Here is a 23,483-nt window from a genome sequence, read left to right on the forward strand (position 1 = left end):
GGATATAGACTTTCCGGAGCAGATAATTGATAGGGTCAAATGCTATCACTCTATCGTTTGTACAAATAGGATTAGAGTGGATAACCATCATCTCATATGTACAAAGGCGCAAATGATATCTGTACAACGCATGTTTTATATGCATCCAGTATTCATAGTTAGCTCCATGAAAACTCATGATATAAGACCTAAATTCATCCACAAGGTATCATCGTCCATCAAGCTCAAGTGCTCTCATCTAGTACCCAAGAGTTGTATATCAACCAAACTTCTGTTCTTGTCCGTTTATCCAATGTCCTTCATAACAATTACATTTATACCAAAACAATTTTTACCCATCTAACCTGTAGAATCTTGGAATCTAAAATTGCGAATCGAAATCCCAAATCGCACTACCATCCAAACTAATTGCTGGACCAGCCGTAATGAGTGAATTGGCATAATGTTGATATTCTTCTTCCCTATGCCATAAAAAGTCAAATAGACTTTTCACTCCGCCTGCTCCGCCTGCTCCTCCTTGATCCGATTCCAATTCTGCCAAGCCAGTCACTGTAACCTGGCTACCCTCGTTGTGCTCTTTACACCCCTTTAATCTTAATAAATCATTAATTTTCTTTCCAGCTTCTCTCTGTATGTCCAGCAACTTGCCGGCAGATGACGATGTGCACATAGCAGTTGATAAGACCAATAAAAAGGCAAATGCGAGGAACAGGATGGATATCAAGGGTGATCGGAGCGGTCGTTTACCTGATTTTGGACGGGTGAGAGATGGTAAAGAGAGGTATGAATCGGTAGGTAAGGAATATGATCGTATAGGAGCAGGTCGTTTTTCGGTATACTCGTTGACTTTATCATTATCGAATGATTGAGATCTTCTACGTGATTGGATCTCGTCATTCGCAGTAAAAGTCTGGGAGGAAGGTGAAGGAAGCGGAGAAGGGGGGAAATCGAAATATGATGTATTGGGTGGTAAGGGTGTGGAAGGTGTGATTATCAATTTAGGGAGAGTGGGTGTCGTTGTCATTGTGTCTACTTCAGATCAAGTTCGATTTGTTGAGTTGCAATCGGTTTGTTATGTTTAACTTTGTAACGTGGTGATATTAAAATTGAAGAGAAGGCAGCTTGCGTTACAGCAGAAGTCGTTCAACGATCTTTAGATATGGTTCGTAGCTAAGTAAATCGATTTGTCGTCCAGCGATGAAGTACTCGTGATGAAGTAGTGAGAATTCGAAACACGACCAGCGTATATAGGGGTGAGACAGTCGATCAAACAGATTACTAATCGATACAATCCAGAAAGAGATGATTGAATAAGAGATCTGAAGGATTCTGTCAACGAAGAAAAGATATGATCTCAAGACTTTTCAGAAGCTTCACCAACGCGTTGTCTCACTACACTGAACTACAGACTGGGTGCACCAAAGTGCAGGTACCGTCACTGTAACAGAGGCGTCAGAGCAGTTGAAGGGTGATTCTGCACTTTTGTACGCGTTCACTCAAGGCAAAAACACAAAAACGTAATTGAATTAAGCTTTGATGCAAGCCGGTTCTGCGCCCGTGCCTGATTCGCGATTAGGATCATTACGTTCCTGAAGACATACAAACCCGTAATCTTGGCAAGGCGTTTGTAATTCAAGAGAGATAAATACCATACTGCAGGTGTCGACAAGCATCCCCACAAGGATCTGATTAGATCATGTCTACAATACCGACGGTGAGGATGGTGTCATGGGTTGAGCAGATCGGTAGGGTGAGAACAAGCTATATTCAAGCCATCAGCTATTCTAGCATATTCAATAATCTATTCTCAGTATCCGCTCAACCGATGCGCATTGTTGATCACCAACGACCTTCATCAGAGCTTGGTGGTCTATCATGATACATTATCTTAGCTGGCATTGCAAGATCTCCCTGACCCAAGTCATTCTGAGGTGAACCTATAATCCATGCAATTGTGAGCTCAATATGCGATCAAAACGCGTTACTCCTATATAACCTCAACTTAACCCTATGAAGAAGAAGAAAGATATCAGTACGATCTGAGGTTTTCTCGAGTTCGCCAAACCGAAACGACTCACTTATCCCGTACAATCTCCAGCTCAGTCTCTTCCTCATCGTCGTCTGCATTTGCGATTGAACCTTTCCCACTCCCGCCATATAGCTTTGCTTCTCCGGCCGCTGACCATGAAGCTATATCGTACCTTGACCATCCCCAAGTCTCCTTGATCTTGGATTCAGATATTTTACATCAGCATCTTTCTCATCTAGCAATATCTCCTGTCCGACTCTTCCATAGTGATGGCAAGAGATCCTTACTTCGGGCTTTTTATGCGGTGCGATAATTACCAACCACTTTGCTTTTCCACTTAGCTCATATAGCAAGGCGAACAACTCCGAAGGTGAGGTGACGAGATGTAAGGCGAATGAACATATTATCATATCCCATATTGGTCCGCCATCCTTCGGCTGAGGTGTGTCATCGGGTAGTAGACCATTAGCCAAGTCTGTGAAGGATAGCGAGTGACAAGAGCGGGATGTGCGCTCTGTATATGCTGGGGATGTGAACTGTTCCATTGTCTCCGTCAGCACGAAATTGTTTGGTTGAACAACGTGAAGATAATGTCATATCGATATCACGTATGAAAGCTGTAAGTCGTTTGAAAGACAACCACCGACACTCACAGGATCTGTAGCTTCTATACCTATGCCAAAATCCGCAGGCAATTCTGGTGGATCCATTCCGCCAAACACCTGTTTCCCTTTCCTATTTGAGGATTGACCCTGAGCTGGACGACGTGCGTTGGAAGGTATGAATGCTGGTCTACTTGAGCCGCTGCCCACAGGTGATCGCATAGCTCGTAGAGCCGCAAGAGGATCTGGTGGAACCGCTTGACTGAATTGAGATGTAGGGGGGAGAGATACAGGTGACTGAGCGGAAGAGCTGGAGGTGAAATCTCGAGTTGATTGTGCCCACTCAAGGAGGCACAGAGTAGCTTCACCACTGAAACTTGATGGATAAGCATGACATTAGCTTCAGATAAGGGGTTTCTACTTACCTCCCAGCAGCCATATCTAGTACCCGTAATGTACTGTCGTCTGTAGCTTGAGAGCCATACATTGACCTCCCTTCCGCTTCCCACCACCGATTCATAAATGTCCATATCACCTGTCGAAGCCTATCAGGTCAGCCCAGTGAGATGAACGATCAACCACCTTGAATGTGTGAGGACGTACCTTCTTGATGCCTGGGTAGAAAGGGTTCCTGTATGTCGCTGCTACTTTTCTATAGTACTGCAATTGCCGATCAGCGGAAAAATTATATAGCGATTACAGCTAAGGAAGGAATTGACGAACTTCATCCACCCCATGCTCATTGTAGTTGTCTCTCATAGCATGGGAGAGATTCCCATGAACGGCCGACATCTTCTCGGAACCCTCGTAAATCTTTATCTGATCTCGATGCCTTGTACGCTGTTGATCAACTGTTAGTCGTGTTCCACTTTTTTCAACATCTTTCGGACATGCTTTGTGGAGGTTTTTTCCATCTGATCGGTTCTGAGATGTCCACATATATACTTGATTTATCTGATCCTTCCACTTATGAAACGGACATCTCCGTTGTCGAACACTCACTACTCGCTACAGTACTCACCGAGAGTGACTTCCACCCGCTCGTCAACATCTCTAGGGGCGTTACACGGACACACTGTATGAAAAGGATGGGTATATAGCTCCAAGTCTTACGCTGCATATCTTTGAAATGAACTAACAGTGGCCCGTACCAAACAGACCGCTCGCAAAACTACCGGTGGGAAGGCTTCACGAGATTTATTTATTCGTTCATGTACGGCATCTCATCCTCTTCCTCTTCCTCAAGGAACTATTTCCGACTCCTTGATTTGAATGACGAGATAATTGCACTGATAGGCTACCATCTCAATGGTGATAGTAGTCTAGCCATAACTTCTTACCGACCTCTTTGGGAGAATACTAAAAATGAGATTGGTTCCGACAGATCTAGGGATCTTAGGAATTTTCGAACGGCCTGCAGGAGAATTAGAGATGTTTGTAAATTGAGGAATCTACATGTGATCATTAGAGAATTGAAAAGCACAGTTCCCAGAAATGGCAAACCAAGAGGGATCAGAGGATATGAGATGCTTGATAAAGATGCTATATCGTAAGTGATTTACCTGTCTCACCATGATTGACTAGACTGGTGTTGACTGAATATGCGTGATACATAGTCGAGTATGTATATTGCTTTATGGATACCTGCCAGATCAAAAGTATGCCTCTTCAGTGTACGATGAGATGAATGCGATATCACACTCACTTCCCAACTTGAAAGAATTAGTGGTCGATCGGGTTGCGAAATGTCATCATCAGGAAGAGAAGGTGGAAGATAAGAAATCAATTTCAGGTATATTGTCAAAATACGAAGGGTTATTTCCCAATATGGTCTCATTATCCATCGGTATATCATGCGCAGATTGTGCGAATGATCTTCTACTCCACATTGAACTTCGATCACCACATTTACGACATCTTAGATGTCATTTACAGGATCAGGAATTTCCAGAAGATGCTCAAGCGGGAGATGTGACAAGGAGCATAGTACAAACATTCCGAGAACCATTTGATCAGTGGTTTCAAAATTATCGACAAGATCACTTACCTCTTAGAAATCTATGTCTTCGATATGCGTCAGTCGGGCGTCGCTATTTTGATTAAGCACCCTCACATAGTCAGCAATCGTGGATGGAACTCATCAAAGCGTATTTCGAGCGCTATTTCCGAAGTTAGAATCTCTATCGGTTGCCCAAAGTAGGGAGGCTAGTCACGAGATGGGCTTCAGATTTCTCATCACATCAAGAACGATCCTCGATGCGATTGACGGTAATGAGGATTCGGCAGATCTAGAAGAAATTTACCTCATGGACTACATTGGTTCTGCGGAAGGAGGTGGTCCAAAATATATACTCTCGTGAGCTTCTGTTTGTGGGATCCATTCATCCTTTATTGACAACCTCTGATCTATCCGAATGTCTCTTTCTTATAGGAAGAATTCGTCTCTCAATTGTCTCCACCACCATCACTGCAGTATTATGATCCGATATTTCTATTCTCCCTGAATGAGGACAGCCCCCAGCTCAGTCGCGAAGACACATTACATTATGACAACTACGGGCGTCTCCATCCCGAGGACATGGATAAAAGTGTATTGCACCAGCGCATCGAGCAGAAAAGACAAGCTTCCAAAAAAAAGGAGACGGAGGTTGACGAATATCGCAAGGAAGTTGGTCGAATTGATTCCTTCTCTTCAGGGTGGATCGTTTTGGAAATTGATGATGAGGCCCGGAATCGTTGGCATTGTTTAATGATTCAGGGCGGACAGGGCGAACAAGGGGGAGCATCGATCGAATTGGATTTGGAACCTTGGACTTATACGAATGGTTTCATTGTACGAATGATTTCCTAGAGTTACACGATTAAAGAAATTATGTTCATTCCTGATATCTCCCAGATCGCTTTGTATGTATTACAAGAGGCATCTTGTTGATACATGCAGTACAGTACATCATGTGAGCCCCTGACATCGCTATGGACTACTACGGGAATTCACAATGTAATTCCACCAAGCTGGCTGCCCATTGATCTCTTCGAGAGATATTGTTTATACGGATCCAGGACAACCGCCGACTCGCCTCTATCGTTTGTCTCTCTGCGAAACACAAATTTACACCAATATTCGTCTGGATACGTATAATATTCTGGAGCAGCGCGCCAGAAAACACATTCTTCCAAAGTTGGTAGCTCGTCAAACAGAATTTGGGCGGCATGAACCATGGCCTCCGGCAACATATCTTCGAAATTGATTGATTTGCTTGCTTCAGCTCGTAGTCGTATTTGTTGAAGATAGGTATCTTGTTGTTGGCTTGTCCATGGGGCTGTCGGCATAATCACAGGTGGAAGATCCTTCTCTTCGTATAGACGGAAGATGATGCCGCAGTCGATCTTTCTCAGGTACTTGAACAGTTTGAAGGAGTTTAGGACATCTTTCTGAAAATGATATTTTGTAAGCGTAAACCCAGCTGTTGGTATGCTTACATCTAGGCGGAGGATGTTTCAACTCACAAAAGTAGGGTCATCCTGAGGCGGCCAATCAACTACGTTTTGCTCAATCATGCTATCGAGACCTATCGTTTTGTGAGTCCATATGTGAGACCAACTATCTCCGTTCCCAATTTTATTGGACATCACATATTGGTTAGGTGGTCCAAGATCTTCGGGTCCACTATATTCAATATGATTTGTACACAGCTCTTCCAGGAGTGGCCATGCTGACTGAATATCTCGTAGCTCTTTCGAAAGATCGTAGGTACCGTCGAAAGGGAGATATAACATCTTCAGCGGGAAGGGGTTTTGGGAATATCGATCCTGCCAGAGCATACTCAAAACACCTAGTGTTGTTCGCCAATCGTCAGAAGATCTCATCTTGAGGTATCGAAGACGAGGTGAGGCTTGAACGAATAGTCTGGGCAGATGATCGGAACATGTATCGCAATTCACTTCAATCGCTAGTGATCTCAGTGATGGAAGGTATTCATATCCGGGTGGATCAATTTTCATTATACCCACATCTGATGGATGATGTTCATGTACACATAAAGGTGTGTTGAGCAATACTAGCTCTTCAAGAGAGATAAATCTTGAGAGGAACTTGGTGAAGGTACGCCATACGCTTTCGGACAGCGATCTGTCACGTCCCGAAAAGGGGTCGGGGTTGATGTATGGGGAAATATCGGCTTCGCAATCGATGACCATATGTCTGAATTCAGTATCAGCCCTGGTAGAGTGTAATTAAATCTATGCTGCATGGCTTACCTGACGGGTGATACTACAGCCATAGGGGCATGTTCTAACCAGTTCTGCATCTGCGAGAATCGCCCGATAACTACCTTAGTCGGCTTGATCTTACAGATTGCTCTTATACGACGACAAGTTGCTCGGAAGCTGAGAAGATCGCCACCGGTATGAGCTTCGATACTAGAATGTGAACTGAGGTGCTGTGGGGTGAATCTTGGGAAATTGAGGATCGAATCATCGTCAGCCCAGTAGGCGATTTCTCCCAGAAGATCGTCACTTAGGCCGAACAAGGTGATGGGCATATTACAAGCCCTTCTGCAATGTTTAATCTTTGACTGGTTCTACACACGGACGACAAGACAGATAAGGACGGGAAGAAGAGGTACAAACAATAGTTTGGGTATTTACCATCTGGGCGGATACAGTAGGAGTACTCGCACAGGCTAAATCGTGGAGGAATTGCGTACATGCTGTAAACTACTGCAGATTACGTCAGACTTGCTCTCTGTCGATATCTCGAATTCAACATCTGTCTAAGATCAATCTACTCAACGTCAGCTTGCAGATTGATACTATTGGAATGACGCAGCATGTAATGATCATGGGGAAATAGCAGACGAAGCTTGCCCCTCAGCGCTGTCCATAAAGTACATACAATTCATAATCCCCGAATACTTAGTATCTACTATGTGATATGTAGGAAGCATGGCGTATATTGAGTGAAATTTGCGTCTTCCTATTCCGAACTTTACGCCGAGCCATCCTCGTTGATCATAGCGTCATCATGAAAACACTCCATAGTATCCGAAATTGTGATATCCCAATTTCCATCTTCCGATGACTCGCGTTTCCAAAAGTACCTGTAAGAACGATCGTCGTGTTCCGAATAAACACGATCGAAATGATGGCTCCAGAGATAATCGGACTCGAGTGTCGGGACGTGTTTCACCATAAGGACGGCTGCGGCTTTCATCGCGGAAAGTAAAAAGTCATTTCGACTGGGTTGTCCTCGACGGGCCAAGTTCTGAGCTTCCACTGTCGATCTTTTGAGGTTTCTGTTCTGATGCGCATCAGACAAAGGCTTGTTACAGATAATGACGTTTATGGTGAGATCCAATGATCTCAAATGCTTGAACTTGGCGAAGGTTTCGAGAAAGGAGGACTGTATAACGAAGCATCCGAATCATTTTCAGTCAGTACGGTGAATATGTCCCATTCGCAGGATCCAACTGACCCAACGGGGATCTACAGGAAAGGACTGGATTGATTCAGGGTCCATGAGATGATCGTAGGATTCGTCGCAGCAAAGTTTGAATGCCCAGCTGAGATCGGATAGTGAGTTGGTATGTGCGAATAGATGGAACAGTCCAAGAAGGTCATGAACATGGCTGAAAGAAGAGAGGGCAAGTGTTTGGAGATAAGGCAGATCCTCAGCTATTTTCTCAAGGGAAGCGATTCCATCTGTGTCTCCGTCGATCTTGACGTAGAGGGTACGTAAACAGTGCGAAAAGTAAACGTCTCTGTTGCTCAATTCCTTGATAAGTGTCTCATCTTGATTGACCCCTTGTAAATGCGCCAACTTGAGCGTTCTGAGTGGCTTTGAACCTGAAGCTAAAGATTTGGGGAGAGATTTGGCACATTTCGAGCAGTTCATCTCGAAAGCCATGGCTTGAACCTGGTGTTTGAAGCGGAAGTCAGGGTGGCGTCCAATGAAATCACTGTGCGCATGTCGGAATGCACAAAGATGTGATTGTTTGATGACAATTTCCTCCAGGGATTTGAGCGACATTAGGAAGGTTGAGAAGGTTTGCCAGACTACAAGCGAGTCGTTTCCGGTGGAGGAACGGAAAATATCGATGTGTAGTCGTCTGTACACAAGAGGACTACACTCAGTATACGCTGCGTACAATTCTAGAGGGAAACTCAAACTCACCTGATACCCTCTCTGACCGATTGCGGAGCATCGTTATTGTGTTCGAATAGCTGATTCCAGCGCGTCAGTTTAAGATGAAGGCCTTTGATCGGAAGTAAGCATTTTACCCTCTTGCAAGTTGCCCTAAAACTCATATAATCCTTATGGACAACTGGATCAATCTCGGTAGCGAAGTTGAGAGTGTGAGGATGAAAGCTAGGCAAGGGAATGTCGGTATCGCCATGAATGAGAGATCCGATGTATTGTAATGTATCATCGCTGAGGTTGAGGAGGCCGGTTTTCATGGTGGATGAGTTGAGGTGAGGTGTTTGGAGCAGGCTGGTATGCAATATGGAGACGGAAGTAACCGGAAGGAAAGAAAAGGAAGATGTTGACGTGTGTTGGGTGATTTGTGATTTATTGTATTCTGATGGTCGAGTGGCAATTTTTCCCTTTTCATCAAGCACAGACCACCGTTTATTTCGCCTTTATGCTTTTTTTACTCAAAACAAAAGGTTTATCCACCACTTGCACTTTCACCTCCCCGTTATCATCTACAACCTTCGCCCAAGTCCATCTATACCAATCATCATACGATATCTCCGTACCTCTTTCCCAAAATGCACCTTCCTCGAAAGAAGGTACCAGATCTATCAATTCTTCCGCAGCAGCTGTCATTTGCCTCTTCAACAGAGATTCATACTTTTTGAGTAAGCTGTCATACCTTGTCTCCTCATATGAGTGAGTATCGTGGTATACAGATTTCTGGTGGCTGGTACCCTTAGGAGATGTAAGATGATGAGGCCGCGATTCGCCTGGCTGGATTACGATGACCGGGTCAAATAGCTTGAGGGTTTGGGGTGGTGAGAGGTACGTCATCATTTGTTCCTACATAGATGTTAGAATGCTCAGTTTCTTTCCGACGTCCGGCATTGAAAGCTGTGAGTCTCAACTGTAAGGGAGAGTCACTCACAAGACTCCATGAATTCCGCCAATCCCCATCTTCCAGATTCATCACTTCAAACTTCCATTCTTTTCCTCTGCCCTTTTCCACACTCTTCGCATCCAGATTGGGTTTTCCCGTCTCGTCCCTCGAGCATATGAGATATGTCCCAAAGGCCAATTCCCTCTTATCGTTGAATGCGGTGATTTGGAAATCTCTTAAATGTTGAAAGAGACTGAACGACTCCTTGATTATTTTCCCCCAATTCTTCCATATGTTTCCTCGGGACGACCAGGGGTATCGTAGATACAGCGTTTCCAGTTCCAAGCAACCTTTCTCCTCGCTGCTGTTAGGTCCCTCGAAGAGCAATCTAAAGTCCTTTGAAGGGTCCCATGAAGTAGTGTTTGAAGAGGGTGAGAGATAAAATTTGAGGTGTTTGAGCTTTGGGAATGAAGGTAGAAAGAAAGTCGGAAAACCGAAAGAGCAATCTGGACAATCAACTTCGACGGATAGGGATGTCAGCTGATCGAACGAGCTTTGAGTGCTCCAAGGTTGCATGTATCGGCTGAATCCTTGAGTTACCGGTGTGTGCGTCTGGTCGTTCGGGATGTGATGACAACGAGGACCTTTCTTAATGATCATTTCTTCTATATTGCTAAACACCTCTAGGCAGCTAGCGCAATCTGACCATGTCTGGAGACCGGATTCCAGTGAGGATGTGGGGACGTCAATGCAAATACGGCTGATCATCCTACCTAGTCAGCTGGGCGGTTTGGTGACCAACCAGATGAAGACAGCAAACTCACCTGGTGGCCTTTCTCATATCTCCTGCTAGGCTGTCATCCCACCGCCCGGCTGAGATTGTACCATTGGTCCTTCCCAGTACCACATGCAGACCTTTGAGCGTACACGCATTTCTGAGCCTTCTACAGGTAGCTCTGAAAGCTCGAATATCTCGAGAAGTTGCGGTAGCGATCTGAATGTTCGTTGTCAATTTCCAATGAGGGGCGAATGAGGGTATGGGTATGGAATCGTCTTGGTTGACATATTGACTGATGAGCTGAAGCACCTCATCGCTAAGGTCTAGTAGAGAGGTTGACATTACTTTGACCTGCTGCACAACAACTTTAGTAGCAGACGAAGATGAAGCCCTCAAACATTCTCATTCTCTCATTTTCATTCATAAACAACAACAACACTGTATCACGTCATCCACCGTGGGCTTAAATGGGTTACACAGATATGGGATGTGATGGAGATGGGGTTTTCAGGCACCACTGTTTTATCCTTATCAGCTCGGCTAATACAATCGTGATTTACCTTCTGAAACGTAAGAACAAAAAGAAGAAGAACAACAACAAGAAATAACAACAAGAACCGAAAAAGAAAAATCCGAAAAAAAGAAAGAAAAAAAAGAAAAACACAAGACGCCATGTGATCAGTCTTCAGGGCTCCCTTCTGAGAAGTATCTAAAATTGATCATTTGCTATAGTACTTGGTCATCTTCTCAACACTGGTCTCTGATCTAAGTTCCCACTATGACTCCCGGTCTACTCAATTTCAGCAACGAAATCATCTCGCATATCGGTGACTTCCTCCATCAAGACCACGACATCCCCATACCGTCTTTCCATCCCCATTGGGCTGGCTTCAAGCATGATATAGTCTCACATGTACAGAAAGACTTTTTGTCCTTCAGGTCTACCTGTACGAGAACGAGGAACGCCATACAGCTTAGGGATTTACATGTGACGATTTCCAAATGGTCAGATGTGCTGAGATGGAATATGGAATGTTCGAAGCAGGTCAGGCAGGCAGTCAAGTGAGTAAGGCAATGATGACAAGTCATGCTGTTGTCAGATCGGTCCATGTCGACAGTATCAGTCAGAAGCTCACTCAAAGTCGGTACAGACGAATGATCATCGATATCCCCAAAAATGTGGGACCAGAGATTTACGCCAACGATCATGAACACCGGCTGCAAGAAAAGTACCATATTGGTGGTATATGGTCAACCATGACTCATTTTCTGTTCGAATTTACCGCTTTGGAAGAACTGGTCATTGTGAACATTCCCTTGTGCAATCACGGCGAAGGTCCCCATAACCTTGGTCCCGATTCATTGAATCTTCCTTCATACGACTTTCTTCCTGCATTGAAACCTCTAGCATTCGAATGTAAATGCTACAAATGCTCGATCGAATTACCTAGACTTTTCATTCCTGCCGCTTCCAATATTCGTCATCTCAAATTGGTCCACACATATCAGGAGCAGTTCTCCCTCCCTACTATGGCAGAAGAATGGATGGCCCTGCGAAAAAAGTCGGAAGGGTTAGAGGACAATGGAATTGGTGGTAATTTACCAAGTCTACCTATGGAAACGTTAATGGTAGAATTTCTTGATAGGTCTTGTCCCAGAGTAAGCACGGCGATAGAAATTTTACAACCCCATTGCCCCAATCTGAATTCACTGTATATCTCGATGTATCCTGAGAACGACGATGCACCCTACAGCGGGATGTGTCTAGGTGCTAAACCGTTGGATCACGCGGCATCTAGGTCTGACTCTGGATCAGATTGGATTTATACGATTTTAGAAAATGATGATGCCACTGCAGAGGATCATTTATCCGAATTAGAAATGAATAGAGACTGGACAACGGATACCTTCTGGGTAAGTCGGATAATCGGATTTCTGTCAATTAGAAGTTATGTATAGTTTTCGCTCACCTTTGGCTCCTTATCTATAATTCAGCAAGATTTCCTGATTTCCCTTAGCGGTATGAAGAAATTGAAAACGCTCGAATGCTTAACATGTGTCCACGTCCCTTTGGTAGATGGTAAAATGTTTGTTCCCGAGAGCAATACGAGAGGAAGCACCTATGAATATCAGCTAAATGGACTAAAGGAGCGATCGATGTCTAACTATACCCCAAATGGTCAACCTCGAATGGCCATGACCGGAGCTGCCCAAGCGATGATTGATCACTGCCCTTCTTTGGAGAAAGGTTACTTCTGGCAGTGGTTAGAGCAAGATAATCGTCATGGAAGTCCGGGTCCAGAGGCTGAGAATAACGGGAGAGATGATGAACCAAATTGGAAGAGGTGGACTTGGTCAGCTTCACCTACGCTTTCTAGCAAGAAGGCGGTCATAGAGCCCTGGGTCGAAGAGTTCTCGGTTAAATGGACGTATAGTACAGATGGAGAAGAAGGTAGACCCGAGGATGATGATTGACCGGGGTCGCTTTGTTCTAAGGAAAGTTTATCTTATGGTTCGAATTCGGAATATTGAGGTTCTTGCAGAAATTACGGTCATAGGTAGACAAGGCGGAAGATTGACTGATTATGAAGTTGTCCGAACAAGATCCACGTGACTGGCCGGAGAAGACTTTCCCATGATGTATCTACAAGACAATGAAAGGGTTAATTAAGTGTTCGTTACATCTGAAGCATAAACATTGACCTGAACAGCAGATCTGTGCACCATCCTACATCAGGTGGAATCCTCCTGCATACAAAGTGATCCGGATCATGTCAAATTTACCTGTTCATACGACAGGTACAAATTCGTATACACAATCATACATAATCAACTGAGATATTTACTCAGAATCAAAATGCTATATCATCGATCAAACTCAATTCAGGTTTTAAAGACCGACCATGACCTAAAATCTAATCTCTCAATCACCTTTAATCATCTTCGTCTTCTCCTTGTTGTGCCACAAAATCCCAATCTCTAGAACCATTATCATTGTTCATCCAGGAATCCTTGAACTCTTCTGGCAAGTCATTCAACTCCACGGACACCTCGTTCTCACCTCTTTTACAGGTCCATCTCCACCTTCGCCAAAAGCCCTTTTCAAATAGGGGATGTTGAGGGATGTAGGCCCAGAAATATCCTATACGCAATGTGGGTACAGTTGCCGCGAAGAGCTTCGCGGCAGCGATCATTGCTGATTTACTCTTCTCATCAACGTCACCCTCGTCGGCTGACTTTGATTTTGACGAGAGAAGTGAGCTTCTATATTGGTAGTATTCAGATTTCTTGGAATCAGAAGGGTAGACCGGGTCCAGTGTTCTCCCTTTTAGCTTGAAATCAATAAGGCAGTCGAGTTCTTCAAGGTATTCGAATCTAGATATAACTTCTAGGAATGTGTCCTATCACCCCGTGAATTCATGGAGCAATCAGCACACAGCGGTATTGCAAAAGCAATTTAGGAAAGCGCGGCACATACGAAAGTCTGATCGCTTCCCCATTCATTGACAGGATCGGCCTGCTCAAAATAATCCAAATAACTTTCCGCGTTCATTTTGAATGACCATTCACCTGTGGTAAGAGATTGATGACAAAAGATGGTGCATGAACCGACGACGTAATTATCATCAGCATCATATGCTGTGAGATACAAATTGTGGATTGATGGACAGTTTTTCGAGATCTGGTCTAGCACTTCGAGTCGATCCACCAAAACGAATGTCTTCAGGTGTAAAGTATGGATATTTTCGTAGAAATTGTTATCAGTCTTGATCAATCGAGCCTTTTTTGTACCATAGAGCTCCTGACGTGACTTCGAAGGTGACACTTTGAGGTGTTCTAAATGATTAATGGCGGGAACGAACAATTTAGGTACTTGATTACAGCAAAGGCGGCAGCGGGTCTCAAATGATATTGATTCCACCTTTGGAAGGAAGTACATGCCTTCAAGTCCATAGATCGCTGATGGTGTGAGGATTGCAGGGCCGTGTTGACATAAGGGAGTCTTACGAATGATGAGCTCTTGGATGTTATGAAGCGAACGAAGAAACGAAGTAAGGGTATGCCAGATGGGTACAATGCTGTATTTAGCCAGTGCTTCCCCTTTTGGCAGATCGAGTCGATCGATATCAATGACCATCCTCCTACAAGCACCAATCAATTATCGTCAGAACGAAAAAATAATCATGAGATATCATATCGATATTGGACTGACCTGACTGCTTCCATCACAGCCACTGGAGCTTCCACCGACCATTTCAGTAATTTAACCCAAGATTTCATGACGACGTTCAAACCTCTCAGCGGGCAGAGCTCTCGGATCCGTTTACAAGTGGATCTGAAAGAGATATAGTCCTTTTGATTGGCTGGATCGATTTCATCTTTGAAATTGGCCCAATGAGGGTTAAAGCTTGGTAAAGGAATCTCATTGTCGAGATGGACATAGTAAGCGATATGTTGAATGATTTCGTCGCTGAGGTGTAGGAGCGTCAAGGGCATCTTGTGCTGGGAATTTGTCAGTCTTCGAATTGCCTTGAATCAAGGATGAAGATAGCTGGAAGAAATTCTGAGGATTAGAGTATGATCATCAGATTTATTTTGATGACTTGGGCGTGTGCACAGGTCGTGTGCTTATGGTGAATAGTTTAGTGGTCCGTGCATCTACCCACGTGACCCAGTCCTGGGTCATCATCATCAACAACCATGACAACCAGTACATCCTCAGCGACCTACTCTTTCTTTCGCTCTTGGAATTGATTGTCGTCAGCACAAGCACTCAATTTCGATATTGTACACTGGATTATCTCCTCCGACAATACAGCGACGATATGCCAAAATCACTACTCGATCTCACCGACGAACTTATCCAGCATGTCGCGTTTTACCTCCACACCGACAACTTCAACCCTCTCCCTTGCTTCCATCCTCACCATTTCAACTGGGCTTCCGAGATCGATCCTGCGGTACAAAAAGATTACATGAGGTTTAGATCAACATGTAGAAGAGTCAAAGAGTTATGCCCTATAAAGGTTTACACGTTGTGCTGAAGAAATGGGAAACATTGGTAGATTGGACGGTGAAAACACCGAACTCGGTGTTGGCAGGAGTCAGGTATGTCCGAGCGGTTCTCATGGTATGATTTCATGGTATGACTAAGCTTACAGGAGACTGACCAATCTACTATATACAGGCGTCTCACTATGGACATATGGCCGGAAAATGATTCCAACATCGCCACCAAATGGCCGACTATAATTCACTTTCTCGGTTCACTTACCAATCTGGAGAAACTCAACCTGATCCGAACTCCTCTCTGTCGACATGTGCGACCACGTCGCGGACCCACTTTGGAAGAACTGCGTTCTCCAGGCTACATGGTTCTTTCGAAAATCAGGTCATTCGCGATCTCCGATCACTGTGACGATTGCCAAGACGAACTGCTCTACCTTTTTCTACCAATCATGCCATCGGTCAAACACTTGAAAGCTTCAGGTCGCTTTCCCGATGGACAATTGATGACAAACGAACAGGAACTTCGCTTGAGTGTCCCAAATCACGTCACGACGTTCTTTTGGAAGATGTGCGGCCTATGCGATCTTTTATTAGACCCCGAGACTCGGTTCTCCAGCATTGAGGTCTTCCTTCCTGACTTGAGCAGTCTTATGGTGTCTCACTATGATTTTGAAGAGAACAATGGGTGTCATCTGCGAGCTCGGCCCTCTACCGGCATAGAAGACCAGTGGGATATTGAGTTCAGCTATTTCGGTGGGTTCTGCCCGGCATTTGTCACTTTCGTAAAGCCATCGGAAGATGGTCATTGGTTTGATCTCGTACGTGGTGCTCTCTTGTCATTTCTTACCTTTGCAAATACTGAATGCAGTATACGAGAGCATTGCTGATGTATTATTCTGTTCTCCATTTGTGCAGGTTGATGCCCTGAATGCCCTCGGAAAGTTGAGGAAGCTCAAAACGCTTGATATGTGTATCACCTTCTCAATCGAAGATCGACGACCCAGACGGTCCTGTGTTTACGAACAAGATTGAGCTGGATACAGTCAGCTACGAGGCTAAAGTCCATTCTGCTATGTCGGCTGGCGCGAGACTGTTTTTCACCCATATTCCGAGCTTACAGACCGGATACTTCTGGGAGCCTTACGGAGAGTTCGATTCAAGAGACTACTTACAGTTGAAAGGCTGCTATAGATGGGAATATCGCCGGGTGACTCACGAGGATGGCGCGTGGGATGTGGAAGTGCTAGCTACACCGGAGCTTCTCACCTTGGAATTCATGGCGAACACGGACGGTGACAATGTATTTGATACTGAAGATTTGTAAATATCACAAGACAGCAGAAGCATCGCAATGGGGTATGTGATGCTCATCGGATTCAATCATACCTTATGTCTGGCTAATTTATTCGATTGAGTTCCCCGTTAGACGAGGCAGCTTCAACGCAGACGCAGACATACAGTAAAGAAGTGGATAAGTACAGTAGAGATACACGGTAGTAGCTAAATGTAAGATGGAGAGACAATCATCATGTATTGAATATATCAGTATATAGGAGAAACAGCACTAGCTTTGACACTGCAGATCTCTACGATCAGACTTGCTCCATATCATTATCAAGCCGTCCAATGCTGGTCAAGATTGGGCGGATGTAGTCGATCGTACGCCCGACAATCACTTCGAGTGTTCCTTCCCTTCGCGAAAGTCTGTGCGTTGACGCGCAATGAAATGCTACCTACGAGAGGAAGCATCGTCACAATATTCAAAATCATCATTCTTCTTCCTAACAGGGACACCTCTAACATTCCAAGCGCATTCATCGTACGATCACATACTCCCGTAGACCTGTCCTCAGTCACCCTTCCACGATGCTGACACTTAAGGATCTCAGCGACCAGATTATCGATCGTATCGGGTACTTCCTCCACCAAGACAACTTCATCCCTTTTCCAAGTTTCAATCCATGTTGGGCTAACTTTGCTCTCGAGATCGATCCTACAATGGCATCTGATTACCTCGCTTTCAGAAGTACCTGCAAGAGATTCCTTAGTATATGTGGACTGAAGGGATTACATATCAAGTTGAATGATTGGGGGATGTTACTGAAGTGGTTGGTGCATGCACCGGATCAAGTGAAGAGGGGTGTTAGGTGAGTTGTCACTGTACACTCTCTCTGTTCATGGAACAGAGTACTCGGAGTTATCATGTGCCCAGCTGATCACTGTCATGTATATGGATGCAGAAGGATGTCAATTGACATAACTCACAAGAGCGGACGATCAATCACCTCAGCATGGACAACCCTCATCACCTTTTTTCAAACTTTCCCATCACTTGAAGAATTGATCATTATCGATACTCCCCTTTGTCGACATCACGCGAACACCACTAGCATTCTTAGACCTACATCATCTCACCAAACTCTGTCTTGCTGAACTGTCTTCGCTCTCGTTCGAGATGAAGTGCCAAGAATGTTCGATCTACATGCCGGAACTTCTTCTCAAATGCGTTTCGAACGTTCGACACTTGAAGACCATCGATTCACCCCAATTACCATCGATCCTACAAAGTATAGATTGTGCCAACACTCATACCCCTCAGCCTAGAACGTTGTGTATGAAGCTTTTCGACGGCACTTCCGTGCTCGAGAGTGTTCTTGACATTATAGCAGGATTTTGTCCTCAAGTAACGGATTTGCATCCCTCTATGCATGAACCGGGAGAGCCTTACGTGTTCGCACCTTGCGCTTACATCAGCGACTTTCCAAACCCGTTGTGAATTGGCGAATCAAGGTTCGGATTGGTCAAGAAATCGCAAGTCAGCAAAATTCTGCAAAACCGGGGTGAACGGGTGAAGCCAGATCAAAAGGGTTTAGTGAGTACGCTACATGTACCCGGAATATGATTCACCGCGCCGTATCCAGCTAAGATATCAATCTTTCATCTTGTGCTACACCTCTAGACCCAACTTACTGAAAGTCTGTCTCGACTTGGCAAATTGCGAATTCTGGATTGTGGACTGATGCTTCTCGACAAAAATGGTCATTGCCCTACTTCTTATCCTGTGCCGAATGACACCCAATCGATGTATAACAAGAGACAAGCCAAACGCAACAGCCATATCAATAACGCGACCGAAAAGCTGAATGCAGCATCCGACTTCTTTTTCGATCTTGTGGGATCTCACCTCGAACGTTTGGACTTTTGGGTGGCCCAGAATGCTGTCCAGCCAGGCTCTTGGAATATCTGGGGAAGAGTCTCCACCCACCGGCAACATGATGAAGATGCTAGTCGTTTTTATCAAACTGAATGGACTTCAAACGATATGGGTGAGGTGGATGTCATGGGTGATGGAAGCGATTCAGATGATTCTGAGACTGATGTATGAGGCTCGGCAAGCCAAAGGGAGTTAGGCGGTATCAATCGTAATGTATCTTAGACTGGATCAGCGTGCCCTAATCATGTTGATCATTACTGAACCGGTTGCTGACAGGATAAATAGCGCTACGCCGATCCATTCAGATAATCATTTACTCATTTGGCACTCTCTCTATACGATATGTAGATATGATCTCGAATGGATGAGTTTCTATGTCATGTCAAAACTGGAAACGGTTGAAGATACCGGCCACTGTGATTGGAGACGAGCATCACCTGACGGGCCATACGGCATTCAGGCAGATCATATCAAATCATAAGACTGTAATTGACATATGGATCATTGCGTTATATGTATGATATTTGAGAATTCCCAGCTTGCCATTCTTGTACACTGGCTACTTGCCACAATTCATTCCTAGTTCACTTGGCAAGCACTATCGACGGAGCATCCCGGGGCTAGTGCTGGATAAATGGAGTGATCTTCGGTCTGATAGTAGTACTCAATCTTACGGACTGTAAAACAGAATCGAAAAATATCAGTGAATTGCAGAAGGACCAGCCTGATGCCATAGTTGGACATCAGCCTTTGCAAGGACGGTCCACCCACTTTGAAGAATGTTATCTTGAGCTGGCGGGCCCGCGGTGAATGTTGGATCACCATTGGACCAGTTGTTGATGATGATCGAAGATGGGTTTACCGGTACTGCAAAGCGACATTCGTCAATCCGTATGATCAAGCGGTGGGAGAATTCAGAATCAACACTGAACACTTACAGTGTGGTTGGGGTCCTTTCAGCTGTTGATCGTTATAGTAAAACTTATTCGAATCTGAGAACCAGCCGATGCTGAAGGAGAATAACATTCGGTGTGAACATGCCTGCTTATCACTGAAGGAGAGGAAGCAAAGCTTACGTGTATCTGTTGAAATCTGCCGTAGGATCTGATGTGTAGTCCGCATGTTCACCATCTTTCGATCCGTCAGGCTGTCAAGTGCACAAAACGTCCTCAGATGTTATCTATTTGTATTTGGGGATTACACAGTCGTCGAGGTAATCATATGCCACTCACGGCATAATTGCTCAAGCCAATACCTTTATCTCCATTTTCACTAGGTTTAAAAATATTCTTACCTAACATCTCCATATCTAGCTCGTCGGCCGTGCCTTCAGTCTTGGTATATGTGAACTAAGATTGATTGTAACCGACTAGATCAGCTTCTATGCAATGGTAGGGTACCAAGATCATCAAAGTAGAGATGAAATCACTTACAAGACTTTGACATGTACCCTCGGTCTTATCGATCTTAGCTTCCATCGAAAACACTCCCCCTGTGACGGCTTCCTCAAACACTATCTCACCACCTGTCAACTGTCCAGCGGGAACCTTGATATTCAAAACACCTCCTGAGATGTGTACGTTCTCTGACGACCCTACGCATATGGATGAGGGAGTCACAGTGGAACTAGCACCGATCTTATCACCGTTACTAGTTGAGAAACCCAAACTTGTCACATCGGTCCCATCGGCAATTGTTGAGAAATCGATTATCTTCGCTTTCGGATAATAAGCTGAGTTGAAGTTCTGAGAGAAGGTATATCCACAGCCGCATTCTGATGGTGAAGCTGTAGTGGAGTTGGAACTTGACGTTGAAGATGTTGATTGTATAGCTGCAGAGGACTGTTCAGCTATAGTAGATGATGGTTCGTTGGGGATTGTACCTTCTGAAGATTGGCTGGATGTGATGGTGTATCCGTCTTCAATGACCGAAGTTGAAGGATGTGTTGACTCGGTCGGTGCGATGGGTACAGAAGAAACGGGAGTGGTGGGCTGAGTAGGTTGAACACCTACCGTTCGAGTCGCAGCACTGCTGCCTGAATTAGGCAACGAGTGCGAGGCGGCAACAGCTGCTAAATCACTTGGGGAAGTAGAGGGCTGTACTGGCTCAGAAGGACCACCATCGACCTCAGAGGCAGTAGCAGATGGGGATGATACAGTCTCTGGATTGACGGTACCGTAATTACCTTGAATGACCGTCGCAGTGTCTACAGGGGCAGTTGATATCTCAGGATGTTCACATAACCATGATTGCGCTACGTCTGTGGGTGATGCACATGGATTATGTCCATATTCGTTGGCGATGTTTGCGACTGTTGGGACTGGGTCTTGTTTGGCTGTAAGATGAAGGGGGGTTGCGTAGGTTGAAAGAGGTAAAAGTAAAGTGAACAAGCGAATGTAGAACATATTATATTATGCAAAATCAAGATTGTTTTTCTGAACGAGAGGTGACAAAGATATATCGTAAATGGTCAAGTCGCAGCCAGTACGTCTTGAAATTGATGTATAAGAGTCAAGGACAATTTGACTCGATCTTCGACTGACCTTTTATAAACAAGATCATCGTGCAGTCTGGTTGTGGATCTATATTTCCATGATCCTTTGATCTCTCAGTTGATTGGATCCTTTGGCTAGTCGATACCCCTGATGAATTAAAGGATGTTCATCAACAATCTCTTAAAGCGATTGGAAAGTCTAGATCTTGATTTACCTTTGTTTTGAAGTGACTGAATGCATGGCAATACGTAGTTTGAACCATAACTGCATCTTGAGCTTGGGTGCCACTGTCAGTTTTTTGTGCCACTGGCGCCGAACGCGCTGTAAACTCGTGGAGGACGCGTTTGATTTGAACATTACGAGGAGTAGTGAGTGATGCATTCTCAACAACCCATTCGAGATACCTCATAACTAACACAATTTATTGACTGATAATCCTATGAAAGTAGTGGTAGTATAAGGCATAGAAAACATATATCAAGATGACCCACCCTATAGATCCTGTCAACCTCGATGCGATCCCACCCATGATAGATTCGTATACCTATCATTCCAAATTATCTGCTTCGATAGACGGTCAGATCAAAGATGAAGATGAAGGTTGGATGATGGGTATAGACGAAGCTGGACGAGGACGTGAGTGCTGACTGAAAAATCTACTATAAAACTAGAATGCTGAATCGGATGTTGAACTCGATAGCTGTACTTGGTATGTTGGATTTCTCGCTCAAACTATGAAAGCGAAGATGTATGACAGATTGTCGTTTATAGGACCAATGGTATATGCTGCTGCTTATTGTCCAATATCCTTCAAGACGACTCTTGAAGACATGGGGTTTGATGGTATGTAGCTGCTTGCTTATACACTCATTCGATCTGATCAAGCTACAATTAATCACCGTCACTCGTGCTGACCTGTTTCTGTTCTTGAACAGACTCAAAAGCACTCTCAGCCGATACTCGACAATCCCTTTGGGAATCATTCGACGTCCACCCCGAACTGTGTTATTCGTCAACCTCGTTGTCGCCTCAGGCTATCTCGGCGGGAATGTTGAGGAGGATACCTATAAATCTGAATAGACAAGCAGAAGTGAGCTGACAAAGATCTACATCGGTTATCTGACAAACAGCTGATGATCGTGAATGGACAGGATGCAACGGTTGGGTTGATCAAGGCTGCTTTGGACAGAGGAGTCAACGTCAAGGAGGTTAGTGAATCTATTACTTCCTGTTCATCTTGACTTCATGGCTTGTGAGATGCCTCTGCTGATACATCTCATGCCATATGTCTAATACCTATCTCACGTCAATTCTCACTACACACGATACATATTGCACAACGCGCAGTGCTACGTAGATGCACTAGGACCAGCACCTCAATGGCAAGCCCGCCTGACAGCCATTTTCCCAACTATCAGATTCACTGTATGTCCCAAAGCCGATAGTCTCTTCAAGATTGTAGGAGCTGCGTCGATCGTAGCTAAAGTCACGAGGGATCGATACGTGCATAATTGGACAGATTACGAGGATGTGGGGGTTGACGGGTGAGTGAAAATATCCCAATATTACCTCAAGCAATTCTTCAAAGGGATTGGAGTAATCGAAACTCTATTGTTCTTCTTTGTATCTCCACACCACATGATGATACCCAAGCTCATTGGCATTTGCCTGTTCGTCCATAGCTCTATACCTGTAAAGACAATTAAAGAAGGAGGAGAAGAGGAAGAAGAGATTAATAGGGGATCAGGATACCCTTCTGATCCCAAAACTCAGGCTTTCTTGAAAAATTCTCTAGATCCTGTATTTGGATACAAGGGGATAGTAAGGTTTTCATGGGCGACGGTGAAAGTGTTGTTGGATAAAAATGGGGTAGAGTGTAAATGGTAAGTCCATCCAAGGCAAACACAGAAGTTCCCTATCAGCCCTATCCTGAATAGAAATATACATGTGTATTGTCAAGCGCTGTCTTCACCCGTTCACCTCTTCATATATTTCATATGTGGGGTGCAATGACTGATGTCAATTTGATATGTAGGATTGACGATAATTCTCAACCTTCCGCTCTGAGCTATTTCAGAGCAGATAACGATAATGCTAAACCTAAGGTATGGAAAGATCTGGGTGTATCAGGTGTAGGCGAGCTGTAATGCAGTTTAATAAAGAACGATTTTACAGGTTCTCCTCATTTCGACTGATTGACAGCTCTTTGTTTTCTTATATCTGTTGTACATAATCGCATCCCATACTTAAATCACTAAGCAAAATGCAATGCATCGAAA

At 44.4% G+C, this 23,483-nt stretch overlaps 11 protein-coding genes across 11 annotated transcripts; 4 read left to right on the plus strand and 7 right to left on the minus strand.

The window, feature by feature from the left end:
• Positions 1-361: 361 nt before the first annotated feature.
• I203_103373 (uncharacterized protein) lies at positions 362-1,024 on the minus strand (the record flags this gene model as incomplete). Its single annotated transcript, XM_019149350.1, has 1 exon — positions 362-1,024. The coding sequence occupies one exon, from the start codon at positions 1,022-1,024 to the stop codon at positions 362-364; it is 663 nt and encodes a 220-aa protein (XP_019001375.1).
• Positions 1,025-1,971: 947 nt separating this feature from the next.
• On the minus strand, positions 1,972-3,423 carry I203_103374 (uncharacterized protein; the record flags this gene model as incomplete). The annotated part of the gene is made up of 7 exons (XM_065517304.1): positions 1,972-2,008; positions 2,079-2,227; positions 2,317-2,565; positions 2,683-3,001; positions 3,057-3,166; positions 3,235-3,291; positions 3,355-3,423. 7 exons carry the CDS (start codon positions 3,421-3,423, stop codon positions 1,972-1,974), a joined length of 990 nt encoding a protein of 329 aa, XP_065374122.1.
• A 419-nt stretch (positions 3,424-3,842) lies between these two features.
• I203_103375 (uncharacterized protein) lies at positions 3,843-4,991 on the plus strand (the record flags this gene model as incomplete). Its single annotated transcript, XM_019149352.1, has 3 exons — positions 3,843-4,180; positions 4,248-4,706; positions 4,778-4,991. The coding sequence occupies 3 exons, from the start codon at positions 3,843-3,845 to the stop codon at positions 4,989-4,991; spliced, it is 1,011 nt and encodes a 336-aa protein (XP_019001377.1).
• Positions 4,992-5,622: 631 nt separating this feature from the next.
• Positions 5,623-7,172, minus strand: I203_103376 (uncharacterized protein; the record flags this gene model as incomplete). Its single annotated transcript, XM_019149353.1, has 3 exons — positions 5,623-6,063; positions 6,139-6,832; positions 6,889-7,172. The coding sequence occupies 3 exons, from the start codon at positions 7,170-7,172 to the stop codon at positions 5,623-5,625; spliced, it is 1,419 nt and encodes a 472-aa protein (XP_019001378.1).
• Positions 7,173-7,618: 446 nt separating this feature from the next.
• Positions 7,619-9,087, minus strand: I203_103377 (uncharacterized protein; the record flags this gene model as incomplete). Its single annotated transcript, XM_019149354.1, has 4 exons — positions 7,619-8,032; positions 8,105-8,738; positions 8,804-8,853; positions 8,911-9,087. The coding sequence occupies 4 exons, from the start codon at positions 9,085-9,087 to the stop codon at positions 7,619-7,621; spliced, it is 1,275 nt and encodes a 424-aa protein (XP_019001379.1).
• Positions 9,088-9,259: 172 nt separating this feature from the next.
• I203_103378 (uncharacterized protein) lies at positions 9,260-10,827 on the minus strand (the record flags this gene model as incomplete). The annotated part of the gene is made up of 3 exons (XM_019149355.1): positions 9,260-9,670; positions 9,756-10,467; positions 10,532-10,827. 3 exons carry the CDS (start codon positions 10,825-10,827, stop codon positions 9,260-9,262), a joined length of 1,419 nt encoding a protein of 472 aa, XP_019001380.1.
• Positions 10,828-11,263: 436 nt separating this feature from the next.
• Positions 11,264-12,960, plus strand: I203_103379 (uncharacterized protein; the record flags this gene model as incomplete). Its single annotated transcript, XM_019149356.1, has 3 exons — positions 11,264-11,547; positions 11,637-12,399; positions 12,481-12,960. 3 exons carry the CDS (start codon positions 11,264-11,266, stop codon positions 12,958-12,960), a joined length of 1,527 nt encoding a protein of 508 aa, XP_019001381.1.
• A 458-nt stretch (positions 12,961-13,418) lies between these two features.
• Positions 13,419-14,982, minus strand: I203_103380 (uncharacterized protein; the record flags this gene model as incomplete). The annotated part of the gene is made up of 3 exons (XM_019149357.1): positions 13,419-13,886; positions 13,964-14,627; positions 14,699-14,982. 3 exons carry the CDS (start codon positions 14,980-14,982, stop codon positions 13,419-13,421), a joined length of 1,416 nt encoding a protein of 471 aa, XP_019001382.1.
• Positions 14,983-15,499: 517 nt separating this feature from the next.
• Positions 15,500-16,819, plus strand: I203_103381 (uncharacterized protein; the record flags this gene model as incomplete). The annotated part of the gene is made up of 3 exons (XM_019149358.1): positions 15,500-15,594; positions 15,674-16,313; positions 16,487-16,819. 3 exons carry the CDS (start codon positions 15,500-15,502, stop codon positions 16,817-16,819), a joined length of 1,068 nt encoding a protein of 355 aa, XP_019001383.1.
• Positions 16,820-19,288: 2,469 nt separating this feature from the next.
• On the minus strand, positions 19,289-21,114 carry I203_103382 (uncharacterized protein; the record flags this gene model as incomplete). The annotated part of the gene is made up of 6 exons (XM_019149359.2): positions 19,289-19,386; positions 19,481-19,576; positions 19,648-19,718; positions 19,786-19,856; positions 19,942-20,058; positions 20,143-21,114. The coding sequence occupies 6 exons, from the start codon at positions 21,112-21,114 to the stop codon at positions 19,289-19,291; spliced, it is 1,425 nt and encodes a 474-aa protein (XP_019001384.2).
• A 572-nt stretch (positions 21,115-21,686) lies between these two features.
• I203_103383 (uncharacterized protein) lies at positions 21,687-23,351 on the plus strand (the record flags this gene model as incomplete). The annotated part of the gene is made up of 7 exons (XM_065517305.1): positions 21,687-21,840; positions 21,976-22,047; positions 22,140-22,294; positions 22,356-22,412; positions 22,552-22,748; positions 22,887-23,087; positions 23,240-23,351. 7 exons carry the CDS (start codon positions 21,687-21,689, stop codon positions 23,349-23,351), a joined length of 948 nt encoding a protein of 315 aa, XP_065374123.1.
• Positions 23,352-23,483: the final 132 nt, after the last annotated feature.

The sequence above is a fragment of the Kwoniella mangroviensis genome (assembly GCF_000507465.2).
Source record: "Kwoniella mangroviensis CBS 8507 chromosome 1 map unlocalized Ctg01, whole genome shotgun sequence".
Taxonomy (NCBI): domain Eukaryota; kingdom Fungi; phylum Basidiomycota; class Tremellomycetes; order Tremellales; family Cryptococcaceae; genus Kwoniella; species Kwoniella mangrovensis.